General features: G+C 43.7%; 1 protein-coding gene across 1 annotated transcript; it reads right to left on the bottom strand.

Annotated features, from left to right (window-relative positions):
- Positions 1-2651: 2651 nt before the first annotated feature.
- PSPH (phosphoserine phosphatase) lies at positions 2652-9511 on the bottom strand. Its single transcript, XM_065418551.1, has 5 exons — positions 9357-9511; positions 8206-8340; positions 6419-6564; positions 4782-4930; positions 2652-2762 (listed from the first exon to the last, which is right to left on the bottom strand). The coding sequence occupies exons 1-5, from the start codon at positions 9494-9496 to the stop codon at positions 2652-2654; spliced, it is 681 nt and encodes a 226-aa protein (XP_065274623.1). The 5' UTR covers positions 9497-9511.
- Positions 9512-10466: the final 955 nt, after the last annotated feature.

Raw genomic sequence — 10466 nt, 5'->3', positions numbered from 1 at the left:
TGTCAAGTAGGGCATTTCCCTTCCCCTCTGTAACTTCCTCTACTTTCTCCTATTCCCCTCTTGTCAGGGGATCACCTGCCTGCTTACTTTACCCCTTGCATTGTTTCCCAAAACTTTCCTGGGCACTTTTGTGATGGATCTTGTATGCAGTTGGACTGGCACCTTACCTGTGATGTGGAAACTTTCTTCCTGCTGCTGTCTCACTGCTGTACTGCCTCTGATTAGCACTCCGTGCTTTACAGAGCAAAGAGGTCAGCCAGGAGAAGAGAGCCACCTGCTTACTGAGCTAAATAATAATTCTTGTTTCCACCTAGGAAGAGGTGTGGCTTGGTGTTTGCCCAATGGAGAACGGTTTTCTTACTTTTCAAAACAACCACACCTGAAGAACCCCTGTGAAATATCAGGTACAATCCACGCTTCCATTTTCCACTCTCAATCACAGTGACGGGCGTGGAGAAGAATTTCAGATGTACATTGAGGCCTCAGTTGTACAAACCCTTCTGCATATGCTTAAATTAGCGCATTGACTTCAGTCAGACTACTCATGCTTAAAATTAAGTATGTGTACAATTGTTTGCAGAGTCAGGGCCTGAGTGAGTGCCATAGCTGCTGTATTGGATGTTAGATTTTTGTCATGATATCTTAACAAAAAACAGTCTCATGCCTGGAAACTTCCATTTCCTGTGTGGCTGGTCAGAGCATCCGAGCTCGGACTGCTGTCCAGAGCGTCAACAGAGTGGTGCACTGTGGGATAGCTCCTGGAGCTATTAGCGTCGAATTCCATCCACACCTACCCAAATTCGACATGGCCATGTCGAATTTAGCGCTACTCCCCTCGTCGGGGAGGAGTACAGAAATCGATTTAAAGAGACCTCTATGTCGAACTAAATAGCTTCGTTGTGTGGACGGGTGCAGGGTTAATTCGATTTAACACTGCTAAATTCGACAATCTCCTAGTGTAGACCAGGCCTTAGAGGAGAGCAGGGAAACACCCTGAATAACAGCAAGAGCAAGAGCTTTCTTTCACCCTATTCAAACACTCCTCCCCAAACAAAAGACTTATTGTACATGAGCTGTTCTTGGAACTTGCTGAGATTTCCTTCAAGATGAATTTAAAAGAGTATTTTTTGTAGGCCGCTGAAGAATCTTGTAGTAAACAGCCTGCTGTCCTGCCCATTGCTAGAGTACAGATGCAGATTTATTAAGCAGAGCGGATGTTGCCCTCTAAGTCAGCCCTCACTAAGAAAGGTCTGTTTGGAAAGACCTTTTCAAAAATAAATCCGCTTGTTGGGTTTAGCTGCTCCTTGGTGTGAATCAACTAAATCTTGCTAAAGAACAAACTTGAAAGGAGTCGCCAAAAAATCAAATCTTTTGGTGATAGTATGCTCATCTTTCCTTGGGCGTCGGTTTTCCTCCATACTGTTTTCATGCAGTATTTTGGAATTTTGTACAGAAAATGACTCATGTATTACCTCCCCCACCTTGTGTCTCAGGTATATCTTTTATTGGACTAAACCCCCCACCTTGTGTCTCTAATGTCCTGGGAGTGACACAGCTACAACTACGCTGCATACATTTGTGTCCTTTCTATACCACTATAAGTGGACATGTGAAATCTGAACTTAAGGAAGTTGCCAACAAGCGTTCACGCTGAGCAAGCAACTGCACACTCAGGTGTGACCTCTGAAACTGTCTAGCCGGTGCCCCCAGTGAGTTAGTTGTACATCGCATAACTAAGTATGGCACGTCTCTGCTGGAACTGTGAGCCCTGACCATGCTTTTCAGCAAATGGCAGCAGCTTATTTTTCACATTCCAAAGCAGCTTTTCAGCTCAGTGTGGCGTTACTCACTGTTTTCCACAAAGCAAACACACGCACATCGAAAACATGGCACCAGATTCTCCACCCTGAAGTGGTTCCTTTGCACCACTCAGGCCAGCTGAGAATTCCCTCAGCAGGAGGACTTCTCAATTGATGCACATCCAGCATAGCTGGACCCTGTGCCAGCTGCCCTACCTACCCACGCCAGTAGGGGGAGGGGGGGCTGTTGGGAGCGTGAGGAGGCAAAGTAACTGATTGGCCAGTTCTCAGCTGGCATGTGATCTATAAGGGACCCTAGCCAGATGGTGTTCTAGTTAATGTAGGTCAGGCCACAGCCAGGGAGTGAATGCCTTTCCCTCCCTGTCATGCACCAAGCAAATCTGACCCTTCTGCGGGAGAGTACGGTGCTACTCAAGCTGAATGAAAGTAGCAGAATGGGGCCCTTAGTGATTTGAAGAAACATACATTATAAAGTAACCACAGACCAATAATTTATTATTAACTTGCCAATAAATTCTTAACATGGGTTTTCAGTTGTGATGGGCCAGTGAATGAATCCATTGACTTTTCCACCTTGGAAAAGATTATCGGATAAAAGGCGTCCATTGCCCCATAAGAATTCTGATTAGCAAATGTTTGGGTAATATATGGGAATGGGACCACTTGCAGTGTGAACTGCAGGTACGAGAGGGAACCTCTTGGGAAGTTATCTGGAAGCATCAAATTCAAACAAAAAAATTTAGTACACAATTGTGCAAACAAAAATACGTTTAATTGCATTGTATATATTGATCTATAATTGTTAATAAAAATACTATGTTACTGTATAACTTATCGTTCTTCCAGTTCTTTAAGCAGTTCGTCAAAGTGAGTGATGTACCATTTGGCTTTCTCCTTTACTTGTTTCCTGATTACATTTCCTCCAAATCCAATGAAGCAATCCTAGCAAAACAGAAATGAATAGGTTTGTCTATTGAGCTTTCCGCTAATCAAATGGGGATTTTTAGTGTAAATATGTTCAATTTTTTAAAAAGTGAGTTTATCCTCAAAAACTGGAGCAAAAACCCCTCACCAAAAAAAATTTGCCTTTCTGTGTTTGTTCCTAGGATGGATTTCATTAAAGGCTTGATCTTGCACCCTTGAAGTCAATGGGAACTTTGCCATGGGAGCAGGGTCATTTTCTAATACCTTGTGACATTGAGATTGTCCACATCTGAGACTTCACTGAAAAATCTGAGGAAAATTCCTGTGACTTACGCTGCTACTGTACCTTGAACTCCTAACGGTCCAGTAGGAGTTCACAGGCGAATGTTTATGCACAATATCACAATTATACCTATGCTATTTATTTTAACTCCACTCACCTCGTGTGACAGATACCAAACGTAATCATTAACTAATAATGGCTCAAATCATTAACCAAGAACAATCATCATTTCTAGAGCCTAGACAATCTAGATCAATGAAAATGCAACATTTAAACTTACACTTCTTGCTGTTTCATGAGATATTTAAGGCATTAAACAAATATTAATCTGGAAGCGTAGTGCATACACTTGCTGCCAAGATCCGCACTGTTAGCATTAAAAATAACAGAATCACACAAGCACTGGCACTTGGAACTAGCATCATGCATGTTCCTTATACTGCAGTGCTGATTTTATGGTGCTTAGGGAGCACATCCCAGGCCCACAGTAAGGTACATGCTTCCTGATTCTGACAGAGCAAGAGCATTACTATTCTAGCAAGGTACTTGACTATAATGGTAGGTTGCAAGTTAGATCCACACCCACTGTAAAAAGGCACTTTTTTTTTGTTTTTTAGGTTGTGTGTTTAATTCTTTTTTAAATTATTCCCAGTTCTGTGAAAGCTGCCATGTTCAGGGGAGGGGATGGCAGGTGTCTGCTCCATCCCCATGAGAAGTTATCTCTGGTGCAAGAAAGGATCTTGGTACCCACCCCTCCAAGCCATCAGACTAGCACCCTTGCTCTGCTAGTATTAGGCAGCACATGCACCAGAAGGGTGCAGGAGCGTGCTTCCTAAGCACCATAAATCAGTGGCCCAGGTTGAGATCTTGGCACTTGATGGAATCTGTGTAGAAGCACCATGATACTAACAGTAATAGCAGGAATCCTAGTGCTACGCTGACAAAAGATGTGGCGTGTGTGTGTGTGCGCGCGCGCAAGCAATGCCTTTAAAAAAGGTAAACAATACCAAAGAAAGGATTGCAAATCTGGAGGTGCTGGCCACTGTCTAAAAGGCAGGTTGAGTGCTGAACAATATTGTCCAGACCAGCTGGAAGGCATTAGTGGGCTGCTTAGTGGCACTGGAGGGTTTTCAGGAGATTTCTGAGGGAGTGTGCTTGGCTGGCTTCCAAGTCTGTTCCAAGTGCAACATGAAAGAAGGCAAGGAGCTGGGAGTGGGTCAAGGAGCCAAAGGGAGCAGTCAGAAGAGAAGCTTGGGTGGGCTATAGGAAGAGTGATGCGTGTAAGGTGATAACAGGATTATGATGTTTCTTTTCAGGTCTCATATAAGAGGCTGGAGAGGCAGGGAGGTGATGACCTCAGCTGCAGGTGTGGGTGTTTGCTCAAATGGCACAAAGAAGAGAGAGACATGATGAGTGTGCGTGTGTGACCCAGGCCCAGAATGAAAGGGGTACATGAGTGAATGGCCTGTTCCCTTGTTCCACCCTGAGGTGATCCCACTGCCTGCTGACACAGGGAGGTGAATGCCCATCAGTACATCCCCCTCTTGGTGTCAGGCAGGAAATCTGATCTCTGTCACAGCCCTTGCTGCTGCAAATAGCCCACAAGATACTGTTTCAGAATAGATTGAAAGGCATTAACGATCCCCCTTAAATACTGTATAACAGTCAAACAGATGATGTCTTGCCATTGCTTTATATATATAAATATAAGAAAGCATTTGTTTAAAGGGGAAATCCCATTCTTGGATACTCACAGCAGGGGGACATGCCTCCATGTCTGTAGCTCCATCTCCAATCATAACTACCTTCTTAAAGTGAAACTGTTCCTTCAGATGACTGATAACTTTTCCTTTTCCACCTGATTCAGCTGTTGGTTGTGTCTCATCAAACCCTGCATATTCTCCTAAAAACATATGGGGAGGAGGAGTTAGATACTTGGGCAGCATGTGCAATTGCTTCAGTGGGTTGCAGAGAATCACAGGTACCTAGGAAAGACACCAATGAACTTCTTGAAAATCAAGAGGGATTTTTACATTGTCCATGGCCTTTTCATTAGGAAATAACTAATTAGGGCCCAATCCCGAAGGCTTTACATGCATAAAGCCCCCACTGAATTAATTGGAAATTAAGCATGCATTAAAAACTGTAGGATTTGACCTAAATCACTTTGTGGGTCTTACAGTGCCACAAAGATGTGAATTTTCACAGTGTTGAATGCTGAGCAAAGGCAAAAAATTCCACAAATTCACAGATGCATTGGGCCAGGTTCTACCCTCGGTTACACTGTCACGGTGTAATCCAGGAGTGACCCCATTAAAATCAGTGTAAGTCAGAATAATGAGCCCCACTGAGCCCAATTCTACACTGGTGTAAAATCCAGAGCAACTCCACTGAAGTCAAGTCCATTGAAGTCAATAGTTACTCTGGATTTACCCCAAAGTCACTGAGAGCAGAAGCTAAAAGAACTGAAACTGTGTTGTTATTAATGAGAAATCTTATCAAACCCCTAGCAAGAATGTAAAAGAATGTGACTTTCTACGCCTCCGCTGCCGTGCAAAGGAGCTCCAACGTTTGCTGCTTTTCCCTAGTACAGCCCATAATTAAAAAAAAAATGTATTTGATCTTTTATTCTAGACACACAATAGCTTGAACCAACTATCATTACTAGTAGGGTATTTCCCATGCTTGTTTCTTTACCCTAGCGTGTTATGTTGTCTCAGGGAAAACAATAGCTTCCAATGAACAATTTGTACAGCCAGAAATTGTTGCAACTGGATTTGTTTTGTTTGGAGGAGAGAGGGGAGTTCTGGGAGAAGGGGTTTCAGGGGAGGGGTGAGGGGGGACGACTTAGTGCTGGAGAAAGTTGCCAGCCTGACATCCCAGGAGTCTGCGGTTTTCCATCCACAGAACAGCACCCCCCCCAGAGTTTGATTGGCAGACATCAGGAGAGAGAGAAAGAAGAGGGGCTCACAATTTCCTTGCCTGGTGCTGTGTCTGAACTGGCACTGAGACGATGCAGGCTGGATGGTTCCGGTACAGCATGGATTGTGGCTATAAAGCCACTACTGGAACCCACGCTTCATTTTCTGTGTTACGTCCTGTGACTTTTAAAATGCTTTTACATCACCAAACTGCCTTAACCCTGACCTCTCCTTGGCCTCTCTGCTAAGACGGCCAACAAGGGACAATCAGTGCCACTTGTAGTGACGGTATTTATAACGTGGATGCTTGATCACAAGAAACGGGACTGAGAACCATCAGCCTCAGTTCAGAGAGGTCATTCATAGAAGCAAAATGATCATATTTCAATATGTTGATTTTCCATTAAATTCTTAAGCCACCGTAGCCCACAATCAATGATTAGAAAAAAGAGCCATCAATCACATCTTACCGTTAAAGTAAAACTTCAGCCTATTGGCAAACACATTTGCTGTTGGAATGTTCACCTGTAAAGCGACGTGCTCCACAATGCTCTGAAACCCTCCGGATACTAAGAAGACTTGGATGCCTCGCTGATGAAGCCTGCTTACCAGCTCCCTTATAGGAAAAGAAAACACAACAACCAGCCCTGAATATCTAGCAAGATCAGGAAATAACAGAGAGGGAAGGAGGAATCCCAACTATATCGTTCATTAACAAAGCTGACTACAATTTGCATTATCCTTGTTTATTCAGGAATTGGGTTTCAATACCATACTTTAGTGCAGCCTTACACTTTCCCTTCTTCCCTTGCAGGCTCATGTAGAGTTTGTATGAAAGGAGCTATAACAAATCTGTATTATATTGAGACACAGACTGGCAATTAGTTGCTCAGAAATTAGTGGATCAGGGAACTGATTTTCTTGATATTCGGGTCAACTTTCTTGACATTCAGGTCAATTCCAGTGAACAAATGAGAACTGATCCAGCCCAGAAATTCTCCTGAATGTGGGAATAAGACCATCAAAAAAATCCACAATATGCAAGCAATATAGGCGGTTGAGTCCATAGCACCAAGCCGCACAGAGAATGTGCTTAAAGTTATCTAAAGCACAAGCTGATCTTTTGGATTCACTGACCCTGAGCCGTATCTCTTGCTGGATAGTTCCTAGGGGAACACTGGACAGCAACAGCCTTCCTGTAGAAAAGGCAATAGCTACAGAAAAAGAATCATCAAAAGCTGTATCGGAGATAAAAGAATTTCACCCCCAGTCCGTGAGGACAAGGGGAGTTGAAGGCACTCAGCACCTGGCAAGATCTGCCCTAAAACAAAAGACCAACAAGCAGCAAAAGCAAAGCGGCAGAGGCGGTAGCAAGAGAGGAAGTGCTAGAACACAGACAGGAAAATACAGGATTAAAGCAGAGGAGCTGTCTGAACAGGAAAGGGGAGGGGGGAAAAGGAAGAGGGTGAGTGTAAGTAAAGAGAAGAGAATCACGTGATTCCAAACAAGGACACAATGTGCTGTTTGTGTTCTTGCCGCCCCTACAGAGAGAACAAATCTGTGTTTCAGTTCAAGGAGAAAACACAGATGCAATATCTTCTCACAACACTGTTCGGTATTATAGTATTAGAGCCTGCTAGGAGGGCAGTTTTCTAATAAGAGCCTTTTTTCAGCCACTTACTGCTTTTGGGTAGAAAATACCTATTAGGTTGAAATGAGTTATGCTTACTCTGAGCCCCAATTTCTTTAAAACTTCGTTGGTGACTTTAGTAATGAATTGATAGTCTTGAAGAATGGACTCCTCTAGATGGGCCCAGTCCTGGGATTTGAATGCCCTCAGCACTTCACAGGGTCAGATTCTATATCTCCAGAACATACACGCCTAGGGCAACAGCAGTGCAATCAAAGGGCCACACCCTGGACCTAGAAAGACCACTTCTAAAGGTGACGGGATAGATCATTGTCCATAACCATTCAGTCCTTGGCCTGTGTGCTGAGACTGTCAATGAGGATGCCCCTTAGTACCCACCGAGATGGTGCCTGCTTTGATGTGGACACTTGTCCACAGAAATGGAGTCATCCCACTGTAACATCCCGATTTGAACATCACATACCATGTAAAAGTCAAGCCGGAAAACATTCTAGGGCAGATCCCCAGCTGGTGTAACTCCACTGACTTCACGCAGCTATGCTGATTTACACCAACTGAGCATCTGGCCTTCTGTGGCTTTGGAAGCTCACTTGAAACGCATCTTACCTTATGCCTGGTGTGAGCTGAGGAGGATGTTCTGAAATTAGTTTTTGCACTTGCTCCCAGGAGGGACGTATAAGTCCTAGTCGTGCCGTTAAAGCAGCTTTGAATGTCACGGAGCCTCCCATAGCTCTCCGTGTCCTAAATTGAGATCCAAACAAATCCATGCAAATCAGTTACACTCGACAGGAGATGATTTGTCACAAAGACTTTTAACTGAAGAAGAATTATTCATAAGTGCCATTAGTTCTAGGCTCTGTTGTGTACACATTCTGAAAAGGTATGAGCTGAGAAATTTGCATGATATTTAAGAACTGCTGCCAGATTTCAAATCCCCCTCCAAAAATGTTGTGGCGGTTCAGATCCACCTCTAGTTACAATGGAGCAAAGAGGGAGAGCACTCTAACATGGCAGGTTGAAGTTACCTGACCAGTATTACTGGGCAAAATACAGAAGATGGGCAGCAAAGAGCTTTAAAAAAGGTGGAGCTGAACTGATGATTGATGACTACTTATTGGCAACTCATTAAGTCTGAGGTTTGTAAGATATTTATTTACAGCATCCACAAACAGACACTTTCCCCAGGCTCAGTGGAAGAGGATCATTGATACTTCTAAAGATAAATGCTGTGATTTAGGAGGACCATGAGGCAAAGCAGATAGGTAGCCCTGACATCATGCTGTACCTGAGCATGGCTGAACCAGCTGACAAAATCTTTATTTTATTTCTCCATATTGGACCAGCATTCCTTAAGTAATGGCCTGATTCTGCTCCCTATGAAGTTAATGTGAGTTTGGCTATTGGCACCAATGGGGGCAAGATCAGGCTTCAGAATGGCCCAAGATGTATTTTCTTTCTTTCACAAAAAAGAGGGACCAGGCTGTGCTACTGTTTTGCAAAGTTTAACTAAAAGCCCCGTAACAAAGTAGGGGCCTGGTGTTCATTGGACAGATTTGAATGAACGTTGGCTCAGGCCCCATATATCCACAATTCCAAATTGTAAGTTATTCCAGTATTCATTGATGCTATTTATTATTACTATGATCCTCTTTAACCTATTCATCCCTGATGTAATTCCACTGGCCAGGGATGAAGCTGAGCCATTATTACTATTGATTGCTATGCCAATGGAATCAATAACCAAATTGTGTACATACATTTCTGCCACAGCATCCCCAACTCCACAGAATTTCGCCAGCTCATCGATTCCTTCTTCCTTGATGACTGTACTATCCACATCAAAGCACACTGCATCGGCATTGCGGAAGATTTCCTTCAGCTCCAAGAGGGAGGCCATCCTTCTGGAAAGCTTCCTGCTGCAAGAGAAGAGGAGAAGTTCTTTCTGCCTGTCATTGCACTGCACTCTGTGTTGAGCCATCTAAGAAACTGATCTGTCATCTGCCAGCTAGTGCTGAATGCAGCCAGCCCTTATTAATGAGAGTGGGCAGTGGTGAAGATCTGGCTCAGTCGCTGATTTGCTCTCTGTGGTGCCTGCCTGCTGATGATCAGTCTGAGTTCAAAGCTGGGGTTGGGCAGTGGAGATTTGGCTCAGCTGTTGATTCGCTCTTTGCAGGGGCTGCCTATTGATGCTCCAATGGGGCTCAAGCTTATAGTTTTGACATTTCATGAAACAACTATGAATCCAGCTCTCCTGCAGAAATTGTGACACTAAATTCCAGCTCACCCTCTCAGGTCTAAGGGAACAAGACTTCTCACCACAAGGACTTGTAGAAGGACATAGGATCAGACCCCTGGTCCATTTAAGCCTGTGCCAAATGCTCCAGGGGATTATGCAAGAAATCACATCCAGGACAGTTAGGGATTAATCTGCCCAGAGGCGAAGTTTCTGCCTAAGCCCAGCAGACAGTAAACATAATTCTTTTATAAATCCTACTATACTCCTGGTCTCAGTGAACTTGACCCAGCACATCAAGACATCAGTCACAATGTCATGAGACCACAACCTTTTCCCCAGAGGACTATGTTTAAAAATTAGAAGTTGAAAGTGTCACTCAGCTGGACAGTCAGGGTGCGTAATAACTGCTGAAATACAATAGCTTTCCCTTTCTTTTGTATCTGTTCACTTGGCTGTGTTGGGCACAGTTAATTCAGCAGATCAGAAACACAAGATTTACAGCTGGGTGTTAAACAGCATAAGAATACTTTCCTGCTATCACACTAATCATCTTGTGCTTTTTCTCTTTATAGGCAAGATGTAATTCCATATTTAGCAATCGGTTTGTATTTAGGAGAAATGCTCAGTGCTA

The sequence above is a fragment of the Emys orbicularis genome, chromosome 17 (assembly GCF_028017835.1).
Source record: "Emys orbicularis isolate rEmyOrb1 chromosome 17, rEmyOrb1.hap1, whole genome shotgun sequence".
Lineage (NCBI taxonomy): Eukaryota > Metazoa > Chordata > Testudines > Emydidae > Emys > Emys orbicularis.
This window is presented reverse-complemented; position numbering and strand designations above follow the sequence as displayed.